This window comes from Pelophylax lessonae (assembly GCF_965119305.1).
Source record: "Pelophylax lessonae genome assembly, chromosome: 11".
In the NCBI taxonomy this organism is placed as follows: Eukaryota; Metazoa; Chordata; class Amphibia; order Anura; family Ranidae; genus Pelophylax; species Pelophylax lessonae.
Genome location: NC_138778.1, coordinates 7572321 through 7599891, shown reverse-complemented (window position 1 = coordinate 7599891; position 27571 = coordinate 7572321). Strand labels below are relative to the sequence as shown.

At 46.0% G+C, this 27571-nt stretch overlaps 1 protein-coding gene across 1 annotated transcript in view; it reads right to left on the bottom strand.

Moving 5' to 3' along the window:
* The window catches only part of PYCR1 (pyrroline-5-carboxylate reductase 1), a 36104-nt gene extending 9544 nt beyond the window's left edge, over nt 1-26560 (bottom strand). Inside the window, exons 1-4 of the mRNA XM_082271305.1 lie at nt 26522-26560; nt 17136-17262; nt 16885-16955; nt 1555-1734 (exon numbers count right to left, since the gene is read on the bottom strand). Of these exons, the coding sequence (XP_082127431.1) occupies nt 1555-1734; nt 16885-16955; nt 17136-17202 (318 nt within the window). The 5' untranslated portion in view covers nt 17203-17262; nt 26522-26560. The remainder of the gene's footprint in view (nt 1-1554; nt 1735-16884; nt 16956-17135; nt 17263-26521) is intronic.
* Between the last annotated feature and the right edge of the window lie 1011 nt (nt 26561-27571).

Genomic DNA, 27571 nt, shown 5'->3' with positions numbered 1-27571 from the left:
GATTTTTATCTAATTTTTTTCTCAGGTGGAACTCCACTTTAAGGACCGCCCGCCGCAGTTATACTGCGGCAGGCAGCCCCTCTTGCGCGAATCGACATAGGTATACGTCAGTCACGCACCTGCAGCTAGGGGGCAGGGGGGACTCCTTTGCAGCGGGTAGGTGGCTCCGATTGCCGCCGGGCACCCGCGATCACTCCTCGCTGAGAGAGAAGAACGGTCAGTTGTTGTAAACACAGCCGACCATTCTTCTCCCTGGAATGATCACAGAGCTCCTGTGATCCTTCTATATAGGATCACAGGTCTCTATGATCATTTCAAAAGCCACGCCCCCTTACAGTTAGAATCACTCCCCTAGGTTCACATTTAACCCCTTGATCACCCACAGTGTTAACCCCTTCCCTGCCAGTGTCATTATTACAGTAACAGTGCATATGTATAGCACTGATTACTGTAGTAATGTCACTGGTCCCCCAAAAGTGTCAAAAATGTCAGTCAGGGGTCCGATCTGTCCGCCGCAATGTCGCAGTCCCGCTAAAAATGGCAGATCGCCGCTATTACTAGTAAAAAAAAAAAAAAAAAAAACAATAAAAATGGCGGTGATCTGTGATTGTTAGTGAGACTGCGACATTGCGGCGGACATTACTACAGTAATCAGTGCTAAAAATATGCACTGTTACTGTGCTAATGACACTGGCAGGGAAGGGGTTAACACTGTGGGTGATCAAGGGGTTAAATGTAAGCCTAGTGATTCTAACTGTGGGGGGTTGGGCTTGTGAGATGATCACAGAGACATGCGATCCTATATAGCAGGATCGCATAGTCTCCGATCATCCGAGGGAGAAGAATGGACGGCAGTGTTTACATCAGCCGTCCGTCCTCTTCTGTCAGCGGGGGGAGATCGCCAGTGTCGGGCGGCAATCGGAGCCGCCTGACACCCGCACTGGCTTCCCCGCTGACGATACGGGGAGGGAGCGCGCCGGCGGCGGCACGCGCTAGCCCCTAGCTCCTCCCAGGCAGATGACGTTTATTAACGTGATTCTGCCTGGGACTGCCACTTTGCCGATGTAAATATACAGTGCTTAGTCAGCAAGTGGTTAAGAATCGGCTGTGGAAAGTCGTGTACACACTATACAAAAATCGTACGAAAATTCTTTGGACGAAAATGTTCGCCCCATTTTCTTATAGTGTGTACGAGCCTTTAAGTGGTTAATAATGCCTCATTTCCACTGACCGGTACAGTTCAGTACGGTTCAGTATGGTTCGGAACGGTACACCTTGATCAGGCTTGCGTTTCCACCGCCAATAGTAAATCAGCTCAACGGTACCTCAATAGTGTAGCTCCACCCTGTTGGTACGGTACGATTGTGCTTGGTGCCCCAACGAAAGGCTCCCAAAAAAAGTGGTACGGTACGTTTCGGAATTAGGGTACCATTCACAACTTTTGACAATCAAAAGGCAAAAATTGCGTACCGTTCCAAACCGTACCGCTCAAGAACTAAGAATCCATAGGCCGAGGTCCAAAGTGATTCTCTCTATAACAGGTTAAAGCTTTACCTTCTCTATGGAGCCGATAGTGACACCGGCAGCGCAGGACACCACCATGTGACGGTCCTCAATGTCGGAGCCAATCTCATCCAGCACAAAGGGAATGATGGGAGGTTTTACAGCCAGGAAAAGGACATCACTGTTCTTCACAGTCTCCTTGTTACTGTTGGTGAAATTTATTCCCAGTTTCTGAAAAAAAAAAACAAAAAAAAAAAAAACATAGAAATTTGGTTGAGCATCAATGGCTTATCTCAGCATAATCCAGGACAACAGTAATTTACAGGGTTCATACACATTTTTACCAATAAAATTCCATGACTTCAAGTAAATATTCATGACCTAATGTTTCATGAAATGTTTATGTATACATGTTAAATTACATGGAGGTGTAAGCGTCTATCCTAGCTCGGCGTCCTTCCGGGTCCGCGGTGTTTCCGTCCCAGGCTGGCCAGCAGCCGGGAGAGGGGAGAACCAATCAGGGGAATCGGTGTGATCGAGGCCACGGTGAAGCGCATACCTCACTGGAGGGCCAAACGAAGGTGATGATGCGGGGGGGGGGGGCAGTAACCAATTTCGAAACATGCGTGAACCGCTCCTTCCCCCCACGTCATCACGTTCGTGTGGCCCTCCAGTGAGGTATGCGCTTCACCGCGGCCTCGATCACACCGATTCCCCTGATTGGTTCTCCCCTATAGTTACATGGTTAGTGAGGTTGAAAAAAAGACATCAGTCCATCCAGTTCAACCTATGATATGTGTGTGTGTTTGCTGTTAACCGTACATTGTATACCCCCTGTATGTGGTACATTGTATACCCCTGTATGTTGTACATTGTATACCCCTGTATGTTGTACATTGTATACCCCCTGTATGTTGTACATTGTATACCCCCTGTATGTTGTACATTGTATACCCCCTGTATGTTGTACATTGTATACCCCCTGTATGTTGTACATTGTATACCCCCTGTATGTTGTACATTGTATACCCCTGTATGTTGTACATTGTATACCCCCTGTATGTTGTGCCTTGTATACCCCCTGTATGTTGTGCCTTGTATACCCCCTGTATGTTGTACATTGTATACCCCCTGTATGTTGTACATTGTATACCCCCTGTATGTTGTACATTGTATACCCCCTGTATGTTGTACATTGTATACCCCCTGTATGTTGTACATTGTATACCCCCTGTATGTTGTGCATTGTATACCCCTGTATGTTGTACATTGCATACCCCTGTATGTTGTACATTGTATACTCCTGTATGTTGTACATTGTATACCCCTGTATGTTGTACATTGTATACTCCTGTATGTTGTGGTCTTTAAGGTGCCCATCTAATAGTTTTTTGAAACTATCGATGCTCCCTACTGATACGACTGATTGCGGAAGAGAATTCCACATCCTTACTGCTTTGACAGTGAAGAACCACCTACGTACTTTAAGGTTAAACCGCCTTTCCTCTAGTCCTAGTGAGTGGCCACGTGTCTTATTGTATTCCCTTTCTCTGAATAGTTTGTTCCTTATGCTAGGGTCACCAGTACAGTATTTGTACATTGATATCATATCCCCCCTCAATCGTGTTCTCCAGAGAGAATAAGTTCAGTGCTTGTAGTCTTTCCTCATAGTTGATGTCCTCCATTCCCCTAATTATTTTTGTTGCCCTTCTCTGGACTTTCTCCAGTTCCAGCACATCCTTCCTGAGGACCGGTGCCCAGAACTGGACGGAATACTCCAGATGTGGCCGGACCAGAGTCTTGTAGAGAGGGAGAATCTCTTTATTTCTGGAGTGAATCCCCTTTTTTTTATAGCTAGGATAGATGCTTACACCTCCATGTAATTTCTTAATTATAATAGGAGTCAATAAAATTATTTACATGCTCCACTGAGTGGCGCCTTTCTCTCTTTTCTGCATATGCAATAGAGCTGCACGATTAATCGTAACAGAATCGAGATCGCGATTCACTCCCCCTGACGATCTTAACATGACACTTGCTCGATTCTTTACATGGCTCTGAGGGAGCAGCTGTCAAAAGAAAAAAAAAAAAGCCTCCCGCAAAAGCCTATCAGCATTAGTCTCCCACTGAATTGTAAACACAAATGATTACATTGTATCTTTTCTTTCCCTCTGCTGGAGGAAGGAAGTTTAACCTCTTAAAGACTAAACCTTTTTCCTACACTTGTTGCTTGCAAGTTAAATCAGTTTATTTTTCCTAGAAAAGTAGTTAGAACCCCCAAACATTTATATATTTTTTTTTTTAGCAGAGACCCTGCAGAATAAAATGGTGATTGTTGTAAATTTTTATGTCACACTGTATTTGCGCAGCAGTCTTTCAAACGCAATTAATACACTTTAATGAATAAAAAAATAAAACAAAACCGTAAAGTTATCCCAATTTTTTTTATAATGTAAAAATATGTTACACAGAGAATCCTGATCTTTATTCTAAGCAAAAAAATCGTGATTCTCATTTTGGCCAGAATCGTGCAGCTCTAATATGCAACAAATAATTTTCATGACTTTTCCAAAACCTTGTGGGTTAAGTTAATTTTCCAACACTTTTCCAGGGCTGGAAAAGACAATTTTAAAATCCCATGACTTTTCCAGGTTTTTCATGACCGTACGAACCCTGTATTTAGCAGTTTGGCAAATGGTCCATCTGCTGTGCTAGACGTGCCCATAGACTGCACTTGGATCAGGACTTCAAGAACCATCTTCACACTGCGAGGTCATAAATGGGAGTCACTTTGGGCGTGGAGCTCGTGGAACCCAAATTACCTTAGAGAGGTTGGGAAATGCTTTGCCCAGCTTCCCCGGTGCCTCTTATGTGTAAGTCACCCTCTGTCTATTAGGGAACAGGGTGACCAAGAAAATAATGGACACTGAGAATATGGTTTGGATTACTCAAACGGGACGGTAAGATTTGTCAATATATCTCAAGGAACATATGAAAACTTTTTCAACCAGGGTACCCAGGGGGTGCCTTGAGGTTTCTTCAGGGGTGCCTTGGCAAAACACCTAAAAATTGCCCAAAAATTGTATACAAGCCGGGGTGTGCATGAGACCTGCCTTTTAGTTACACCAAGTCACAGGATTTAATTGTGAACCATTAAAACCTTTTAGCTGCCGGCATCTTAATGACCAATAGCCTCATCGGTTGATAAGGAGGATGTCAGTAGTCTGCCTTACATCCTTGTTTGACCCTACCCTGCCCCGCTCCATAAGCGCTGGGGTCACATTAACTGAGTGATGGAGAAAAAAAACACGGAGAAGAGAAACATTGGAATACTAGTCAGTACCAGTTTGCAATAGTGTGTAGTTTGTACATTTTAGAATGGGGTGCCTTGAGACTGTCCATAATTTTTAAAGGGTGCCTTGACTGAAAAAAGGTTGAGAAACACTGATCTAGACCTAGGATTCATGTTAAGGCCTAGCTGCCTATTGCCAATAAGAGACTGCTTCACACAGTCAGACTCATAGCAGATGCTAATATCATCAGCTCAACCACCTGTCGTCCACAAATGGTTGATTATACTGATTTACTCACCTGTTATCTACTGAGGGTTCTGTGTTTACACTTATAATAACGTGTATTGTACTTCAGGAGTTCAATGGTGGCAAGTCTGCTAGTTAATTGGCTCAGGTTGATTAAATCACTGTCATCTATTAGTTACTGGTGGGAAAGTAGAATACCGTTTGTGTTGGTGGTTCCTTAGATAATTAGTTCAGGTTAATTATATTTCTGTACACAATTTCATCTGCATAGGATAATGTAATCAATCACCTGACCTGGTAGGGTAATCTGATCAGGAGGGGGGGATGTCCTCCTGTGAGGTATATATTCTGTGTGAGGTCGTTCAATAAAAAGTTTCCAGAACTTATACAAGCTACGTTGTCGGCTAGCTTTGTATGTAGGGCAGCTGTAATATCTGATATCTATGTTCAGACTGGAGGAAGCGGTATTCTGATGGAAGCCCACAAACGCAGTGTGGGTCGCAGTTCCATTACAAACATGAATGTCGGGCAAGGCATAAATGGTAGGGAAGATGGGAGGAGATGAGCAGATTAGGTCAACCATCAAGGGTTAGGGCCTCTCAAAGGTAGAAGTCTCCCAATATGACCAAAACGGTTCAGACAACTGTTATGAAGGCCAATGCTTGTCTACTGCAAAGGTTTCCTGGCTATAAACACTTCATATTATGGAACAATTGCACTGTGGTCCCTCAGATTGTGTGACCATCCACATCCTCTGAAAGGATGGTGATATTAAAGTGGAACTTTAGTCAGATTCCATGAGGCATTGGAAAGCTCTGACATTCACAGACATGACTAGGCATGATGGGAATTGTAGTTCCTAAACAACTGAGGGGTCATAGTTTGAAGACTCCTGCCTTAAAGTAGAACTAAAAAGGCAAAACTTATTTTTAGGGATGGACAAAGTCTAGATGTATTAGAACACCTGTGAGTTTTTATTGGTGTATGTGGCCCCCATCAAGGAGATTCACCCTCTGTATATGTCCTGTTTACCATTATCATTAAAAGTGATGATAAAAGAAAATCCCAAAGTTTGGAAATCTTCCAATGGGGACACTAGTTCTGGTGACCTGGGGGTCCCCAAGGAATTCCCCCTAATTTACCGGGATTTCCTCCTACTGCCGTTTGGCTATGGGAGAGGAAGTGAAGGAAAATCTCCGCAATGGGACACAGATGGTAAAAAAAAGAACCCGACAGGGGTTATAACCCTCCCTTATTCTAGCCAAAATTATGATAAAAAAAAACACCTTCTGTGCACAGCAGCTCCCCTAAAACTTACTTGAGCCATCTCGATCCAACAATGTAGCAGGAGTGTCTCGGCTGCCCGGGACTCTCCCTCTTCATTGGCTGAGATGGCAGTGCGGCATCATTAGCTCCTGCTGCTGTCAAAGTCAGTTAGCCAATGAGGAGGGGGGGGGGGAGAATGGGGCCAAATGACAGCTCCGTGTCTAAATGGACACACAGAGCAGTGGTTCGGCTTCGGTGCCCCCATAGCAAACAGTTTACTGTGGGGGCACTCAGCAGGAGGGAGGGGCCAGAAGCGCCAGTAAGGGACCTGAGAAGAAGAGGAGTGGGGCTGCTCCAACTGCACAGAGGAGGGAAGTATAACGTTTGTTATTTTTTCAGACTTTACAATCACTAAAAAGTTCTGCTAGAGGACTTCAGGCCGGCCCCTTTTGCAGGTATAGCCATGTAAAACATTAAATATAAGTGTCTATCGGGTTTAAAATCCAGTAATACACGGTCTCACCCTGCTCTGCACATTACAGAGTTGTTCTCCATTTTTAAGCACTGTGCTGAATTTTTAGGGGCCGATCTGCCGACAGCCTAAAGATTTACTGCTGTTCAGGAGCTCTGGGCTTCAGCAAAATGGCTGCCTTCAGCAGGCCGAAACAGTAACAATGCTGGAGGCCATTTACAGTTCAAACTTTTAATAGCATCGTTAATATTGTGGAATGTATGTTCCTTGCTAAAAGAATATTTTTTTTTTTTTTTGGGAGTTGCTATGGGTAACATTCTTAAGGCCAGGGTCACATATGTGCGCCTGGGGTCCAATGCATGTCTGTTCACTGGTTCAGGTGCGATTCAGGCCCGAATTTTTGCCTGAATTCGCACCTGAAAAATTGGACTCAAACACGCACAGGAACCTTTTTCAATCCGGACCACAGCTGTCCCGGACATGTGTGCAAATGCACCACTGATTAACTATGTTTCAGCGGATACAGCCATCCATCCATCCCTCACATACTCCACATCATGTCTGGCCCTGTACTACCTTTGAAGTCATAGACTGACTAACTGGTAAAAAAAAAATATTATACTTCTCATCTGCAGCCACTTACCCTAGTGCCGCTTTGATTGACCCATTGAATTGGGTGAGTGTGGGGTGGATGTGTGGTTTGTGTGGGTGTCTGCAGCTGCTTTGTCTGGTTTTGACAACGTTGTCATTTTAACTTTTTGTTAGGTCAGAGGTTTTTGCAATTTTTTTCTATTTTTACCAAATGTACACTGCTTAAAAAAAAAAAAAAAAAATGAAAGGAACACTTTGAAAACACATCAGATCTCAATGGGGACAAATATGCTGGATATCTATACTGGTATGGACTGGGTAAGGCGTTAGGATCAGAGATGTATAGTAACTAAGTAGAATTACTTCACTACTGTACTTAAGTACGGAAAGGCGGTATCTGTACTTTCCTAGAGTAGAATTTTTTTCTTCTACTTCCACTTTTACTTCACTACATTTTTTCGATGATTTCAATACTTCTACTCCAATATTTTTTTTTGTGCTGCATAGTTACTCGTTACTATTATAAAAATTACCACTGCCAGAACAGTAGATGGAAGTTTCATGAAGCTCAAAACATTGTGTATTATCAGCGCATAGGAAAATAAAAGCTACTGTATGCATAAATAAAAGCTGCATTTGAAATAATAAAAAACAATATGATGTTCAAACTTTTGACTTCTTTCTTTAATAACTACATAACACAGTACTTGTACTTTTACTTTCAATACTTAAGTGTTGCAAGTAGTTTTTTTAAAAATGTTGCTACTTAAGTACAAAAAACAAAAAATGTTGAATACTTTAGTACTTCTACTCAAGTCACTTTTTGATCGAGCACTTGTACTTTTACTCAAGTATGGGTTTCGAGTACTTTATACAACTCTGGTTAGGATCTATACTTGTATGGACTGGGTAATGCGTTAGGATCTATACTGGTATGGACAGGGTAATGCGTTAGGATCTATACTGGTATGGACTGGGTAATGAGTTAGGATCTATACTGGTATGGACTGGGTAATGCGTTAGGATCTATACTGGTATGGACTGGGTAATGCGTTAGGATCTATACTGGTATGGACTGGGTAATGCGTTAGGATCTATACTGGTATGGACTGGGTAATGCGTTAGGATCTATACTGGTATGGACTGGGTAATGCGTTAGGATCTATACTGGTATGGACTGGGTAATGTGTTGGGATCTATACTGGTATGGACTGGGTAATGTGTTGGGATCTATACTGGTATGGACTGGGTAATGTGTTAGGAAGGAAAGGATGGCATATCATTTGATGGAAATGAAAATTATCACCCTACAGAGGGCTGAATTCAAAGCCACCCCGAAAATCTAACTTAAAAAATGATGCAGCAGGCGAGACCATTTTGCTGATATTTCATTGCAGCAACTCAGAATGGTCCTCAGTAGTTTGCATGGCCCCCATGTATGTATGCATGCCTGACAACATCAGGGGATGCTCCTAATGAGACGATGGATGGTGTCCTGGGGTATTTCCTCCCAGATCTGGACCAGGGCATCACTGAGCTCCTGAACAGACTGAGGTGCAACCTGGCGGCGACCGATGGACCGAAACATAATGTCCCAGAGGTGTTCTATTGCAATTAGGTCAGGGGTGCGTGGGGGCATTCAATGGTATCAATTCTTTCATCCTCCAGGAACTGACTGCATACTCTCGCCACATGAGGCCGGGTATTGTTCTTCACCAGGAGGAACCCAGGACCCACTGCACCAGTGTAGGGTCTGACAATGGGTCCAAGAATTTCACCCAGATTCCTAATGGCAGTCAGGGTGCCATTGTCTGGCCTGTAGAGGTCTGTGCGTCCCTCCATGGATTTGCCTCCCCAGACCATCACTGACCACCAAACCAGTCATGCTGAACGATGTTACAGGCAGCATAACGTTCTCCACAGCTTCTCCAGACCCTTTCATGTCTGTCACATGTGCTCAGGGTGAACCTGCTCTCATCTGTGAAAAGCACAGGGCGCCAGTGGTGGAGCTGCCAATTCTGGTGTTCAATGACAAATGCCAATTGAGCTCCACAGTGCCGGGCAGTGAGCACAGGGCCCACTAGAGGATGTCGGGCCCTCGGGCCACCCTCATGAAGTCTGTTTCTGATTGTTTGGTCAGAGACATTCACACCAGTGGTCTGCTGGAGGTGATTTTGTAGGGCTCTGGCAGTGCTCATCCTGTTCCTCCTTGCACAAAGGAGCAGATACCGGTCCTGCTGATGGGTTAGGGACCTTCTATGGCCCTGTCCAGCTCTCCTAGAGTAACTGCCTGTCTCCTGGAATCTCCTCCATGCTCCTGAGACTGTGCTGGGAGACACAGCAAACCTTCTGGCAATGACACGTATTGATGGGCCATCCTGGAGGATTTGGACTGCCTGTGCAACCTCTATAGGGTCCAGGTATGGCCTCATGCTACCAGTAGTGACACTGACCCCAGCCAAATGCAGAACTAGAGAAAAACAGCCAGAAAAGATGATTGAGGAAAAAAATGTCAGTGGCCTCCACCTGTAAAACCATTCCTGTTTTGGTGGTTGTCTCGTTGTTGCCCATCTAGGGCCCCTGTTAATTTCGTTAACACCAAAGCAGCTGACAATGATTAACAACCCCCTCTGCTACTTAACTGACTGGGCCCCCTGCAAGATAAAGGCAAAATCCGCTAGTACGCATCACATACTAGCACATTGTGAAAGACTTGCCTGTAAAACAAAGCCCTCCAGCTGTGCGTTGTAACTGCTGACAGGGCTTCCATGTTCACCCAGTCTTCCTTCCCTTAAGCCTCGGTTTCCACTAGTGCGGCTACGAAGTCGTGCTACTTCTAGCACGACTTCGTAGCAAAAGTAAACCGCGGCTTCAGTTAAGACTTGTCCCTCATATATAGGAGGGAAGTCGCACTCAAAAGTAGTACACGATTTACTTTTGAGGTCGCGGCAACTGAAGCCGCGGCAGTGGAAACCTGCCCCATTGAAAACAATGGGTTTTGACTTGCTGTGCGACTTGACATGTGTCAAGTCGCACCGCAAGTCGCACTAGTGGAAACTGAGCCTTAATCAGCGATCACAACGTTACAGCAGATTGCAACATTTTGGAGCTGTGCAGGACCCCTTCATCAGGCATGTGACGTCACATGCCTGATAAAGGGGTCCTGCACAGCCCTGGAACGTTGCAATCTGCTGTAACGTTGTGATCGCTGATTAAAGCTCTAGACCAGCAGCGTCAAACTCAAAATTCGAGGGACGCATTGGCATTATGGTTGCCATCAAAGGGCCAGTTGTATCTGAGATTATGGGGTTGATTTACTAAAGGCAAATAGACTCTGCACTTTGCAAAGTGCAGTTTCATTCTGCAAGTGCAGTTGCCCCAGAGTTTAGTAAATGAGCAAAAACTCTGCTGACTTCCATCATCCAATCATCTGCAAGCAAAAAAAAAAATTGCGTAGCTACGTATCAGATGGTGCAAAACAAACACAATGGCAGCCGGGCTCTTTCCGTGCTATTTTAGTGTTTCTGATCATGCATGGTCTTTGTCGATCGATTTTTAGCGGCCGCACACTGTACTGATGAAATGATTGTCGTTCGCTAGGCTATCGTAGAACAGAAGAAGTTTTCCTGTTTGTCCCTTCGGATTTTGTTGGACAAACTGTCGTGATCGTAAACTAGATCATGCAAAGTAACGGAATGCACCACTCCCACCAGCGCCACACAATGGATCATTTTTGCGTGTGATTAGCGTTAATGGGCCCTTTATGCTGTGCTCCTGCCAGGCATCCCTCCCACTTCTCATTGGCTGTCCAGAAGCAGCTTATTTTAAAGGATCTTAACGTCATAAGGGGATCGGTGCACGTGCAGAGTAAAATTTTTATGCAAGAAAAAATGGTAATGGAGACTTCTACAAGCAAGGAACTCCGGCGTTCTGTACTTTGCGCAGTCACGATTACGCATTACCTTAGACTGACCTCTGTATATTACTCCAATATCTATTCCGTTTACTGCACCAATAAAAATGGATTGTTCTGGAAAGAACTGTCTGGACTTTATTGGGTTTATCAGCAGTCATTACAGATATATAAATCGGGGAAATCTGAAGCGAAGAGATAACAAAACCGCAAAAAGCTGCATATCTGATCGGCGCCATGCAGTAACCTCAGTCCATCAAGGCGGTTTAATTCAGCAAAGCAATGCTTATGGCGGTCAGAGTCGGCGCAAGATACTGGTCATTAACCACTTCTGGACCGGAAGATTTTCCCCCTTAATGACCAGGCCATTTTTTTGCGATTCAGCACTGCGTTACTTTACGGTCAATTGCGATGTCGTGCGACGCTGTACCCCTAATACAATTGATGTCCTTTTTATCCTCCCATGTTCCTATCTATAAATGTTAAAAGAAAAGCCTTCCATACGGCCTCCTGACCCTTCTTATTCTACACCTTGGAAAAATGGGGCTTTGACCTACACTTTCTTTAACCACTTAAGCCCCGGAGGATTTGGCTGCTCAAAGACCAGGGCCTATTTTGCGATTCGGCACTGCGTGAATTTGACAATTGCGCGGTCGTGCGATGCTGTACCCAAATGAAATTGATGTCCTTTTTTTACCCCACAAACAGAGCTTTCTTTTGGTGGTATTTGATCACCTGTGCGATTTTTATTTTTTGCGCTATAAACAAAATAAAAGCGTTTAATTTTGAAAAAATAACAATATTTTTCAAATTTTTTGTTTATATGAAATTCCCCCAAAAAAAAAAAAAAAAAAAAAAAAAAAAAAAAAGGTAAAAAATCAAAATTTAACATTTTAGGCCAATTTGTTTTCTGCTACATATGCTTGGTTAAAAAAAAAAAAAATAAAAAAAAATTTGCAATAAGCGTACTGTATTTTGATGGGTTCGCACAAAAGTTATTGCATTTACTAACTAAGGGAAAGATGTCATTTTTATTGTTTTTTTTTTTTTTAAACTAGTAATGGCGGCGATCTGCGTTTTTTTTGCGGGACTGCGACATTGCGGTGGACAGATCGGACCTCTGACTGACATTTTTGACACTTTTGGGGGTACCAGTGACATTACTACGGTAATCAGTGCTATACATATGCACTGTTACGGTAAAAATGACACTGGCAGGGAAGGGGTTAACTTTATTAGTGATCAAGGGGTTAAGTGTGTCCCTAGGGGCGTGAAAAGTAAAGGGGTGTGGCTTGTGATGTAACCACAGAGACATACGATCTTATATAGCAGGAGAGTATAGTCTCTAGGGCTGCAACTAACAATTATTTTGTCTGTCGACTAATCCAACGATTATTTTTATTTTATTTTTTTTGCTTAATTGAGTGTTCTTTTTTGATTAGCTAATTAATCCTTTGAATAACAAAAAGTACAGACCCCTCAGTAAGCCCTCTCCCAGTACAGACCCCTCAGTAAGCCCTCCCACTTAGTACAGACCCCTCAGTAGGCCCCCTCCCAGTACAGACCCCTCAGTAGGCCCCCCCACCTAGTACAGACCCCTCAGTAAGCCCCCCCCCACCTAGTACAGACCCCTCAGTAAGCCCCCCCCCACCTAGTACAGACCCCTCAGTAAGCCCCCTCCCAGTACAGACCCCTCAGTAAGCCCCCTCCCACCTATTACAGACACCTCAGTAAGCCCCCTCCCAGTACAGACCCCTCAGTAAGCCCCCTCCCAGTACAGACCCCTCAGTAAGCCCCCTCCCAGTACAGACCCCTCAGTAAGCCCCCTCCCACCTATTACAGACACCTCAGTAAGCCCCCTCCCAGTACAGACCCCTCAGTAAGCCCCCTCCCAGTACAGACCCCTCAGTAAGCCCTGCCACCTAGTACAGACCCCTCAGTAAGCCCCCTTCCAGTACAGACCCCTCAGTAAGCCCCCCCTCCCAGTACAGACCCCTCAGTAAGCCCCCCCTCCCAGTACAGACCCCTCAGTAAGCCCTCCTCCCAGTACAGACCCCTCAGTAAGCCCTCCCACCTAGTACAGACCCCTCAGTAAGCCCTCCCACCTAGTACAGACCCCTCAGTAAGCCCTCCCACCTAGTACAGACCCCTCAGTAAGCCCCCCCCACCTAGTACAGACCACTTAGTAAGCCCCCCTCTCAGTGCAGACCCCTCAGGCTCACCTGCGATCACATGATGCTGCTGGAGTGGACGTCTCGTCTGTGTGGGACAGTGGGAGGGATCATCGGTGTTGGCGGCAGTCTGCAGCCACAGAGAGTCAGCTCAGTTGATGCGCAGGCGCAGCCGCCCCGGGACGTCATGCCGCTCACAATCGGCTGACGTAGAAGAGCCGGACACTCTCGACTGGAGTGCAGCGGGGGCGCGGGAAGTGCAGCATGCAGCGGCCCCAATCAATGCAGCGGCCCGCTGTAACGTTCACGGAACACCAGCCGGCAATATGAGCAGGGGGCGTGTGACGTCACGCGTGGCGCGTCAACGACTTTCACACAGGTCGACGTATTTCTGTAGTCGATGTAATCGATTACGTTGATGCATCGTTGCAGCCCTAATAGTCTCTGCAGTTACACCAGGGAGAATGACAGGCGGCTTTGTTTACATCAGCCGCCTGCCTTTCTCCCTCTCCAGCGGGAGATCGCGAGTGACCGGCGGACATCGGAGCCACCAGTCACTCGTGTTGGAATGTCAGGGAACGAGCGGGGGCGGGAGCACGTCCCCTAGACGCTCGTGGGTGAGCGACGTAACGATACGTCGCTTTTCCCAGGAGGGGCCGACTGCCGCCGTATATAGTCGTGCGGCAGTCGGCAAGTGGTTAATGGGTACACAGTCTGTATGATCCCCCAAAGTCTATGTGAAATATGGGGGTTTTAAATCCTCTACATTCCCCATCTCTCAGGGCAAGGGGCAGGGATGCCCGCTGTCACATCTCCTATTAGATAAACCAGGATATAAAAATCGGCGCAACTGTACAAATAAATAAGTGTCCTAAAGTGATAAGTGCATAACGAATTATACATGTGTAAAATACATAGAAAATATAAATTCAATAAAGTGCACAGAGCTAAATGACAAGTGGTTTGACAAAAATCTATATGCATATGATCAATGATCAACCATGCAATAGTTGAGATAATTTATGCAAAACATGTGTTTTACCATGAACTGATAAAATGATCTGTGCAAAGTACCGTGCACAATATATAAAGAACAGAGTCCGTTTTGCTCAGCGGATATCAATCCTCCGATCCCCGCTGAGCAGGCAGATGACAGCTCCGTCTCCTCTCTGTGTGCAGAGACGGAGCTGTCAGATCCCCGCTGTCCTCTATGGGGAGATCGGATGAGAACGGACCGCCTGTCTGTTCTCATCCAATCCGAACCTTCAGACGGATGGAAAATAGGGTTTCCATCCGTCCGGATTTCACACACAGGATCAGAAGCGGATAACAGCAGGTGTCAGTGGAGATGTCTCTGCTGACATCTGCTGCTCCATAGGGATACATGGAGCATCCGATCCACCTGACAAACTGACCGGCGGATCGGATCCAATTGCCTGTGTGAAAGGGGCCTTATTGTGGCCAGCCTAAAGCCTCATACACACAATCGTACGATAAAACTCACTTTCAACCTGATCGCACAATAATCTGATGGTTAGTACATAGTTTTCGACAGCCGATCACGACAGTTCATCCAACAAAATCCGAAGGGACAAACAGGAAAACTTCTGTTATACGATAGCCTAGCGAACGACAATCATTTCATCAGTACAGTGTGCGGCCGCTAAAAATCGATCGACAAAGACCGCGCATGATCAGAAACACTAAAATAGCACGGAAAGAGCCCGGCTGCCATTGTTTTTGTTTTGCACCATCTGATACGTAGCTACGCAACCAGGAAGCTTTTCCAGACTCGTACAAAACAAATCCTACCTATAAATGCATTGTTGAATTCAATATTAGAATCATGCAACAAAATGCGAAGATAAGGCCCCTTTCACACAGGCGAACTGTTCAGATCCGCCTGTCAGTTTTTTTGGCGGATCTGAACAGCCCCCCCATGCATCTCTATGGGGCATTGGATGTCAGCGGAGACATGTCCGCTGACATTCGATCCATCAAATCTGGACGGATGGAAACTCTATTTTCCATCCGTCCAGCGGATCCGATCGGATGAGAACGGACCGACGGTCTGTTCCCATCCGATTCCCCCATAGAGATGTTAGGGGCTCCGACAGCTGTCCGCTCACAGCACGGAGACACGGTTGTCATCCTCCTGTTCAGCGAGGGATCGGTGGATCGATCCCCCGCTGAGAAAAACTGAGTCCGTCCGACAGACTCCGTGTGAAAAGGGGCCTTAGGGCTCTTTCACACGGGCGATCCGATCAGATCCGCCTGTCAGTTTTTTTAAGGCGGTTCTGATCGGATCCTCCATGCAGCTCTATGGGGCAGCGGGTGTCAGCGGAGACACCTCCACTGACACCCGCTGCCATCCGCATCCGATCCTGTGTGTGAAATCCGGACGGATGGAAACCCTATTTTTCCATCCGTTCAGGGATCGGATAAGAGCGGACAGGCAGTCCGCTCTCATCCGATCCCCCATAGAGAGCAGCGGGAGCTGTGACACCTCCCTCTCCGCACTGCAAGCGGAGACAGAGCTGTCATCCGCAGGCTCAGCGGGGATCGGCGGATCGATCCCCGCTGAGCAGCACGGATCCGCCTACGGAGGCGGACTGTGTGAAAGAGCCCTAAGTCGCTGATTATCTGAACGTGTGTACGAGGCATTATTGTGGCCAGCCTAAGGCACACCTGTGCAATAATCATGCTGTCTAATCAGCATCTTGATATACCACACCTGTGAGGTGGACGGATTATCTCAGCAAAGGAGAAGTGAAAGAAGAAATAAAAGCGAAGGGAAAAGCTAAAAAAGCTGAAATCCTTAGCAACAAATGATGCAACAGATAGTAGTTTCCTCTATTAACTAATAAAAAAAGCCAAAGCTCCAAAACACTGCATAAAAATGTGCAAGTCGCACATGTGAATGTGCCAAAAAAAAAGTTGCCGGTTCACACTTGTGCCTTTGCGGAGATCGCATGTAATTCGGAGCGCACTACTCTGAATTACTTGCGATCTCATGTGCGGTGCGAATTTCAGCCATACACTCTGTATGGCTGAATTCGCACCGCATCCGCAATAAATTCGCACATGAGGCTTTTTTTTAGCCGCAGCAGAAATCGGATCGCATGGTGGTTCACACTAGTGCGATCCGATTCTGTGCAAACTGGCAGATCGCACTGCGATATGCGATCGCAACTGGGGGTGTCGTTAACTTTTAATTGACACCACCTGCGTATCGCATATGGCAGTGTGAACTGCTAGAGGTGCGGATGCGATGCGGGATCACGCTGTATATTCGCAAGTGTGAACCGGGACTAAGGGATGTGCAGCCCAAAAGGTTAGCTTGCTAATTACAGGTTCTTTTAACAAAGCAATTCATATTCACTAAAAAAGAATATATCTTTCTTCCTTTTTGTTTCTTTAATATCTCACCCTTAGTCCAGATACAGTGGGCAGATCAGTGTCAGGGGAACTCGCTGTGATTTTATGTGCTGCCAGCACCCCTGCAAAAAAAAAAAAGAAAGTGGGATTGGTATTAGAACCCTGCAGATGCATGCAAAGTCCAAAAAAACGCAGCCAATTGCAAGCAATTACAAAGCAGTTATCAGATGAGATCCAGGTGTGGGGGTGGAGGATCCCAACCCTTCATTACAACTCTGCAGATCCACCTGGAAACACATTACCTGCAGCAGTAAAACCCCTCACAAGGGCATAAGTGAGCTGGCCCGCTCCGATGAATCCAACGCTCATGATGCTTCTTGGTCAGGGCAAAAGTTAGAAAGGAGAGACGGAACACGAGAAGTCAAGTCCCTGAAAACAAAAAGAAATAGAATATTTAAAGAGGACCTGTCAGGAGGCATGAGGTCAGAGATGAGGCTCTATTGAGAACGGGAGTCTAAAACACACTCTTGTATTTAACTGCAAAACTTTTATATACATTACATGGCCAAAAGCCTACTGAGCATCACATCCATATGAGCTTGCTGGAGTCTGGACATCCAATTCCAAAACCATGGGTATCCATATGGATCCCCCCCCCACCCCCACCCCTTTTGGGGCTTTAACAACCCTCACTCCACCAGGACTTTCCACAAGATTTTGGAGTTGGCCTCTGGGGTTTGTACTCTGCTAAAAGAACATTTGTGAGGTCAGGTACTGAAGTTGGGTGAGAAGATCTGGCAGCTCACACCTGATTGATCCTAAAGGTGTTCAGTAGGGTGAAGGCCAGGGCTTGGTGGCAGGCCAGGTGAGTTCCTCCGCAACAAACTAGGTCCTTATGCAGATGGCTTTGGGAACGGGGGCAAAGTCATGGTGCGCCGACACCAATGAGGAGGAGGCACCAGTCCTCCCACCGACACCAATGAGGAGGAGGCACCAGTCCTCCCACCGACACCAATGAGGAGGAGGCACCAGTCCTCCCACCGACACCAATGAGGAGGAGGCACCAGTCCTCCCACCGACACCAATGAGGAGGAGGCACCAGTCCTCCCACCGACACCAATGACGGGGCACCAGTCCTCCCACCGACACCAATGACGGGGCACCAGTCCTCCCACCGACACCAATGACGGGGCACCAGTCCTCCTACCGACACCAATGACGGGGCACCAGTCCTCCTACCGACACCAATGACGGGGCACCAGTCCTCCTACCGACACCAATGACGGGGCACCAGTCAGTGGTGTATTTTGGTTTTGTGCTGACCTAGGCAAGACTAAAATTGCCCCCCCCCATGTAAATTTGCCCAACTCCCTTTTTAATGGATGCGACTCCCTCCAAAATTGAAGGACTACAAGTCCCAGCATGAACCCCTGAGATCTCACGAGAGGGTGGGGGAGTGAGAGGAGGTGGGTGAGAGAGAGAGAGGGAGATAATAGAGAGAGGGGGGGATGAGAGAGAGAAGGGGTGAGACAGAGAGGGGGGTTGAGTGAGAGGGGAGTGAGAGAGGCGGCTCTAGCAACCAGTGGCCAACAGAGTCTCAGGTGGAGGGGGGGCGGCTTTTTTGCTGCCCCGCTGCAATGTGCCGCCTAGGCCTGGGCCTTGTTGGCCTAGGCCAAAATACAGCACTGGCTCCAGTCCTCCCGCCGACACCAACGACGGGGCACCAGTCCTCCCGTTGACACCAACGACGGGGCACCAGTCCTCCCGTCGACACCAACGACGGGGCACCAGTCCTCCCGTCGACACCAACGACGGGGCACCAGTCCTCCCGTCGACACCAACGACGGGGCACTAGTCCTCCCACTGACACAAGATGGGGCACTAGTCCTCCCACTAACCATAGGGGTCATGTAATTTTTCTTTTACTACCACTCACCATCAAACTGTATTGTTTACTCCTACTGATGCTGGGGCATTTTCTGCCCTCACTGTCCACAAACCAGCCCCCCCCTCCCCCAAAGTCTGAAGACCCCTCCTAACGTCTGGTCTAAAATATGTTTGTACGTTTCATCATTACCAGTACTCGTCACCAGAACGCCTGAACTGAATTATTTAGATAGGGATTCCATAGAATTTTGGTCAAACAGATGGGATGGCCAGGTATGCGCAAACATTGGCCACATTTACCATGGCGGTAAGCTATGCTAGCGTGAGATGTCCATCATCAGACCACACACACAGATTCCACAGCAGAGTACATACCGAGATCCTCAACAAACATAACCTGACTGTACAGAGCAAACAGACTTGTGCGGCCCTTCATACAGAAACATGGCTTCACCTTATGTAAGAAACCACAAATGCAAATAAAACAAGATTACCCAACTAAAGCTGGACTCCGGCATTACCCTTATTCTATATACTATGGTCCAGCTTGGCACAATGCAAGTATGTGTAAACCATACCGGAGGGATCCGATGGGTAAACGGACAATCCATGTAGTAGTTGCTGCTACTACAGGGATAGTCGTAATCTTCCCAGTCCTGTGCCAAGCAGATTTTCCCTCTGCACATCCAGTGGGGGGATGGGTTGCTCATTAGCACTGCGCCAACTTAGCGTTGGGAGGCTCAATACTCCAGCATCTGTCATCACAATAAGGGACTCCTGGTGTTTTCTACTTTTCTTCTCCCCCTTTTTGTGTCGGGTGGGATTCCAGCATTAGACGTTTGTCTCCGGGCTCCCTTTATGTGGTCTCATTCCAGCACTATATGTGAACACTGCACTAGAAATGTGTTAAAAGCTCCTGAAGAAGCAGAGGAAGAAGTGGGGGAAGAAGCAGAGGAAGAAGGAAGAAGCGGGGGAAGAAGCAGAGGAAGAAGGAAGAAGCGGGGGAAGAAGCAGAGGAAGAAGCAGAGGAAGAAGTGGGGGGAAGAAGCAGAGGAAGAAGGAAGAAGCGGGGGAAGAAGCGGGGGAAGAAGCGGGGGAAGAAGAAGGAAGAAGCGGGGGAAGAAGAAGAGGAGGAAGCGGGGGAAGAAGCAGAGGAGGAAGCGGGGGAAGAAGCAGAGGAAGAAGCGGGGGAAGAAGCAGAGGAAGAAGCGGGGGAAGAAGCAGAGGAAGAAGCGGGGGAAGAAGAAGAGGAAGAAGCGGGGGAAGAAGAAGAGGAAGAAGCGGGGGAAGAAGAAGAGGAAGAAGCGGGGGAAGAAGAGGAAGAAGCGGGGGAAGAAGGGGATATTTTTCCGCAAAACATGTCGAGCGTCCAACATCCAGATGGTATCTGCCATTATCGCTAGTGGTTATATTACCCCATTTGTGATTTGTGTTCCTCTGTTAAGAGCTAAATTTGGAAAGACAGACACAGTCCCCTGTGTATAGGTTTTAAAAAAATATATATGTTTTAACATGTTTTGAATAGAGGTTAATTTTATTGAAAAATTTTTTTTTGTTAAGCCTCTATATGGTACCATGAAAGTCCACAATATGCCTCAAAAATGCCAGTTTCCATATTCTGCTACCCATCCTATATATGATCTACATTGGCATCTTTTCTAATATCATAGCACGATTCCTTTTTTTAAATTTTAATAGGTCTCTTTTTTTTTTGATCACTTCCTCTTTCAATGGCCACACAGGAAGTGAGGGAAAATCCCCCCAATGGCTAGAGAAAATGCAGCAAAGGTCCAACAGAAGTTACATAGTTAGGTTGAAAAAGGACAGACAAGCCCATCTAGCTCAACAAAAACAATACAGTACCCTGTGTATATGTTTTAATATGTTTTGAATAAAACAATTTTATTGAAAAAAAAATAATTTTGTTAAGCGGCTACAGTATATGGTACCATGAAAGTTCACATATGCCTCACAAATGTCAGTTTCCAAATCATGCTATGATGTTATGCTGTTATTGCAATGTGTTATTCTTTTTGTACCACCTTTTGCAATTTTTTTTATTTATTTTTAGAAGTTTGCAATAAAATGAAAAAAAAAAAAGAAAAAAGCAATCCAATCATGTATTGAAGAAGGGTGAGGGCCTCTGCCAGGTTTTTATTGTGGTTTGTTTTCCCAATGTAGAGATATCCTCACTTCTTGTGTGGTCACCAAGACAGAAGAAAGATGAAATATTTTCAACAGGGGCATAAAAAAATAAAATAAAAAATAATACTAAAAAGGAGTTCTAAATTTTCCCCCAATTTTTTACCAAAACCCGATTAGCTGGGCACTAAAGAATTTTTCGCCCAAAAAAAAAAAAAAAAATAAATAAAATTAAAGACATTCCAATTCCTCCCCATTTTACCCCAAACCCCATAAGCTGGGCTGTAAATAATTTGTTTTATTTGCAGAAAAAAGGGAGGGTTTTTTTTGTTTTTTTTAGGTTATACCCATATTTAGGTCACAGTCTGCACCCCTATTCCAGAATTCAGGGTTTTTGTTCCCTGCTGGCTCCTGTCATTTTTTTTTAAATTTGGGTTGGCCGTACATAGCTCCGCCCAGACAGCCGCGCCATTCATCCACAGGATGAAAAAAACTACAGAGGGACTGGAGGATCCAAACGGAGCCCAATTTGGTGAGGTCACCACACTTGTAGTCCATTTATACTTCCTCCAGCCCCATAATAAAGGGTCATGGGGGTGGAGGAATAGTCTGCAGGAGCCATTCGCGTTACACTGATCATAGTTGCAATGGTCTGCAGGGTCCAATCAAAAAAAAAATAAAATAAAATGTAAACTTTTTTTATTTTTAAATCTAATAAAGGTGCATTTTTTTTTTTTAACAAAACGGTGGACTATTCCTTTAATTTCTGCACCGTGACAGCACACAACTTTATCAGATTGAAGCCTTAGCTGACATCAAAGGATGGGAAAAGCCAGTCTCTGGTAACAGATATATAGATCTCCCTGGCATAAAATCCCTTTCATTTGGCCACCTGAATTAGAGAGGTTAGGAGTGCAGAAGTGACCCCCCCCCTCCCCCTTCTCACTGAATACACACAGACCGCGCATGCATGCCGCATGCAAGCCTACTGGAAAGGCACACACAGCACTTTCCAGGTGCAGCTGAGGTCAGAGATCTAAATGCGGGTTATATGAGGGTTATATACACCGCCTGCCAGCAGGGAAGAATAATGTTTGGTCTGGGACTGACACTCCTGGCACAGGGGATAGATTCAGCTTAAAGAGAACCGTTCAGTATAGAACTATGGGATCTGCCATTAATAAGGTTTCTGAAGCTACAGAGCTGTCATGTGTATCCTTGCTTCACAGTTTAGTGAGAGTTACCAGGGTGGATAAAGTTATATTTTTCTTTTTAAAAAATTAACAAAACAAAATTGGATTTTTTGAAAAATTAAATAGGATTTTTTTTTTTTTTTTATCAAATTTATTATAATAAAAATGCTTTTGTAGGAAAAAAAAAAAATCAATCTAAAGATAGTTTTCTATTTAAAACACATTAATAATTTAAAAGTGAAAACAAAATAAAATCAGCTCAATTAAATATTCAAAAACACCAATGAACTCTTAATGGCTGCATGCATTCAGTGCTTTCACATAACACACATGAACCAAAAAAACATGGATTCCTTATTTAATTATGTAAATATTTATTATTCATATTTGATTTTTACACTTGGGGAGGACATTTATTGTAATGATCATTGAAATTTCTATGATGCTTATTTATGAGATTTATTCACGTGGCTTGCATATGATGAATTTTCTGATTTTTTATTAAATTAATTCACATATACTTATATTTATTATTATATTTGGCAACAAAATGGAGCTTAGTTATGTAAGGCCCCGTTCACATTGCCGCGATCCGACTTGGGGGGGGGGGCGACCTCTGAGGTCGCGGTGCGAGCAGCGCGCCGCGACCTCGGAGCGGCCGCCACGGACTTCATAACATTGAAGTCTATGGCGGTCGCCTCCGGGTCGCCCCAAAGAAGCTCCGGACCCTTTTTCTAAGTCGGAGCGACTTGTGTCGCTCCTATTAGAACGGGTCCACAGCTTCCCTATGGAAGGCGACCTACGGCGACCTGTGAGGCGACCAGGTCGCCTCACAGGTCGCCTTAGTGTGAACGGGGACTTACATGAGGCTGTATATTCTGCAATATTTACATTTTTGGTAAACTCAAGCTCTGCAAGCTGAGATAACATTTACCTTGATGCATTCACACAATTTCACAGTAACCATGAGATAAAACAAACTTCAGGAATATTCCTTTATCCCATTGTTTTGCAAATATTTGTACACTACAAACTGTATGATTGAATCGGTTCTGATATCACTGTTTTACTAACCTGACAGCTTATTATTCTAAATAGGAAACCTTCAATTTGTTTGCAAATATTAAAGATTCTAATTACCAGCATGAATGAGTCCTTACATTTAAAGAGCACCTGTCATTTCAGATCCATCATGGCAGTGCCTGTTAGCGGGCATCAGTGCCACAACAATGTCAGGGTGAACATGGCAAACTGCATGAGCATTATGTGTCAGCAAACATCCCCCAAGTGCTCAAAATTGAGTATTAATCTGTATGACCACCCCCCAAGTATAAATCCCTACCCCCCCAGTACATATCTGCCCACCTGCTGAAATCCCCCCTCCCAGTACAAATCTCTATTCCACCCCCACCCAAAAAAAAAACATAATAATAATAATAATTCACACCTCCTAGCACAAATGTGAAGATAGTACACAGGCAGACGTGCACGTCTGGTGCCCATGCCCCTGACGACGTCAAGAGTGTGACAAAACGCGTTGGGTGGGACCAGACATGACGTCACCATGTCCCCAAGCCGGCCTTTTACTACTGAACACTGCAGCCTGTGTTTTTTTACTGGTATTTGGAGATATCGATATGAATGTATACTATCTTCAGCATGTGAGTGCACTATTTTACAATATATGGTCTTTATTTTAAAACGGTATTATGCCATGTGCCCTGTCATCCCTTTTATATCCATGTGGTTCCTATGTGCCTACTTGTGGGTATACCCTGAAAGGTTGTTTTTGATGGTCTGCACCTGGTGGGTTTAATCCCTCTCAAGCGCATTTGGCTTCTCCATTGATTTGGAGGCCAGCAGCATTTGGTAAGCAGCCATTTTTTTTATGTTCCACTGGTGGCTTCTTCCTGTTTTACCGTGAGAGGAGTGCTGTCTCCATCTGCATGCTGGGACTTGTGGTTCTCCCTTAAAGCACAAGTCTTTTTTTCCACCATTGGATTCATTTTTCTTCTTCATTTATGGACTTTTATATGGAATCTTCACATTTTTATTATTTTCATTTTGAATCCTATGTATATGTATTTGAGTATTTTTCCTCCAACACTTATTATAATTAGCGCTACACGTTTTTTTGTATATTCTATTTATTTAAATGAGCTGCCCAATGCACCAAAATACAGCAAAAAAAGGCGCAACGCACAATTTTTTGGCAGTGCATCACCACGCTTATTTGTCTGTAGGCAAGGTACACTGAGATGCCATTTAGGAGATGTGGCCCTGCAGAACATGCGTTACTTCCACAGGCAGCACTGTACAAAGAAAAAGGGCCCTGATTGGCTGCAGTTTATGGGAATTTCTTTTAGTTTGTGCCGGGTTCCGTGCTTCGTATTTATAATCACCGTTTTCTGTGCCAACCCGAACCTTAGGGAAATATCACATTACTGGGGAATTGTTAGCGAGTTTTGCCAAGACACTGAATTAGCCAAAAAGTCAAAGTATTAAAAAAAATACAAATATCCACAGCTTGCAGCTTATACATGACACATACACGGCTCAGTCATGTTACCACATTGCATGCTCTAGATCTATGGTCTACAAACTGGGCCAGTTGTAGTCCCTTGCTTGCCTTTAGCAGACCCTTGTGCCACTATTTCCCCCCCCGACTGCCCCCAACCATGGGGCACTATTACCCCCCTACTGGCCCCAGCCACGGGGCACTATTACCCCCCTACTGGCCCCAGCCACGGGGCACTATTACCCCCCTACTGGCCCCAGCCACGGGGCACTATTCCCCCCCTACTGGCCCCAACCACGGGGCACTCCCCCCCCCCCTACTGGCCCCAACCACGGGGCACTTTCCCCCCCCTACTGGCCCCAACCACGGGGCACTTTCCCCCCCCTACTGGCCCCAACCACGGGGCACTTTCCCCCCCCTACTGGCCCCAACCACGGGGCACTATTCCCCCCCCCTACTGGCCCCAACCATGGGGCACTATTCCCCCCCTACTGGCCCCAACCATGGGGCACTATTCCCCCCCTACTGGCCCCAACCACGGGGCACTATTCCCCCCCTACTGGCCCCAACCACGGGGCACTATTCCCACCCCCTACTGGCCCCAATCACGGGGCACCATTCCCCCCCTACTGGCCCCAATCTTGGGGCACTATTCCCCCCCTACTGGCCCCAACCACGGGGCACTATTCTCCCCACTGACACCAACAATGGGGCACCAATCACCCCAATGACACACTATTGCCCCCCACTGCAAACAATGATGGGACACTATTCCTCCCACTGACACCAATGATGGGACACTATTCCTCCCACTGACACCAATGATGGGACACTATTCCTCCCACTGACACCAATGATGGGGCACTATTCCTCCCACTGACACCAATGATGGGGCACTATTCCTCCCACTGACACCAATGATGGGGCACTATTCCTCCCACTGACACCAATGATGGGGCACTATTCCTCCCAGTGACACCAATGATGGGGGCACTATTCCTCCCACTGACACCAATGATGGGACACTATTCCTCCCACTGACACCAATGATGAGGCACGATTCCTCCCACTGACACCAATGATGGGGCACTATTCCTCCCACTGACACCAATGATGGGGCACTATTCCTCCCACTGATACCAATGATGGGGCACTATTCCTCCCACTGACACCAATGATGGGACACTATTCCTCCCACTGACACCAATGATGGGACACTATTCCTCCCACTGACACCAATGATGAGGCACTATTCCTCCCACTGACACCAATGATGGGGCACTATTCCTCCCACTGACACCAATGATGGGGGCACTATTCCTCCCACTGACACCAATGATGGGACACTATTCCTCCCACTGACAGCATCAATGGGACACTATTCCTCCCACTGACACCAATGATGGGGCACTATTCCTCCCACTGACACCAATGATGGGGCACTATTCCTCCCACTGACACCAATGATGGGGCACTATTCCTCCCACTGACACCAATGATGGGGGCACTATTCCTCCCACTGACCACAGTCAGAAGGAATCAGATAAAGTGGAACTCCGCTCTGATAGTGCTTTAATTAGTATTTGTATAGAATAAGATACAATGTAACGGTTGTGGGATAAGCTGGTAATAAAGTATCCGGTGTGATCTCTTCTCATCCTCCTGCGTGCCTCCTGTGCTCCTTCATGCAGAGTGGGGGCAATCTAATACAGGAGGGGTGTTAGTGGCCAGATCACCAGGTGAGGGCAGATGGGGGGAGGCTAAAAAAAGAAAAGGAATGCAGCCACCACATCTAATGATTGGTAAGTGGAATATATTATATTTTTGGTTTGGGGGGTAATAGTGCTGTAATCAGTATTTGTATAGAAGAAGATACAATGTAACTATTATGGGATAATCCAGTGTGATGTGGATGATGTAACACATGTGACACGTGTCGTCTGCTCACCCCTTGTCACCTCCCCGCCGGTCCCCGACCTCCTCTTCTTCTCCTTCCTCCTCTCCGGTCTCTCCTCGGTCCCCTCTGATTCTCCTCTCACCCAGCAATACGCGATACCGGTACCGGATCACCGAATACACAGAGGAAACCACGCCCCGCCTCCGTCCATACAAGAAGCGACTAGCTACAGTGTTCCCTCCCAAGCCCCACCCCTTTGACAATGCTTCAGACAGGTGTCCCCGCCCCTCGGAGCACGTCGAAGCCCCGCCCTTTGCGTGCTATAGGGCAGCTGCCGCGTAGGCCAGTCTCAAGCCACGCCTAATCTATTTAATCTCGCCGCTTGGCACGCCCTCAGCCGTAGGATTGCCAACACGCTTGTCCGCGTGGCTAGCTAATGTAAGCCACGCCCTTTACCAAGAGCAGTCTCGGTGAACCCGCCCATTTGCTACTATTTGGCACTGAAAGGCTGAAAGTGAGAGGAAGGGGGCGGAGTCTGTACGCTGTAATGACTTAGAGGGGGCGGAGTCTGCTGTTAGATTGTAGCAGTTTGTAGCTTTTCACCCAATTGTGTGCCCAGCTCATCATTTCACTTCTAAGGGATGGAAAATTAACACTTTATGTACCAAGGGCATTTCCACAGCAAACGTTACAATTAACCCCTTAATACCTGAAGGTAAAATAAATCTTAGAATACACTGCAAGAAAAAATGAAAGGAACACATTAAAAACACATCAGATCTCAATGGGGAAAATATCATACTGGATATCTATACTGGTATGGGCTGGGTAATGTGTTAGGATCTATACTGGTATGGACTGGGTAGTGTGTTAAGATCTATACTGGTATGGACTTGGTAATGTGTTAGGATCTATACTGGTATGGACTGGGTAATGTGTTAGGATCTGTACTGGTATGGACTGGGTAATGTGTTAGGATCTATACTGGTATGGACTGGGTAATGTGTTAGGCTCTATACTGGTATGGACCGGGTAATGTGTTAGGATCTATACTGGTATGGACCAAGTAATGTGTTAGGATCTATACTGGTATGGACTGGG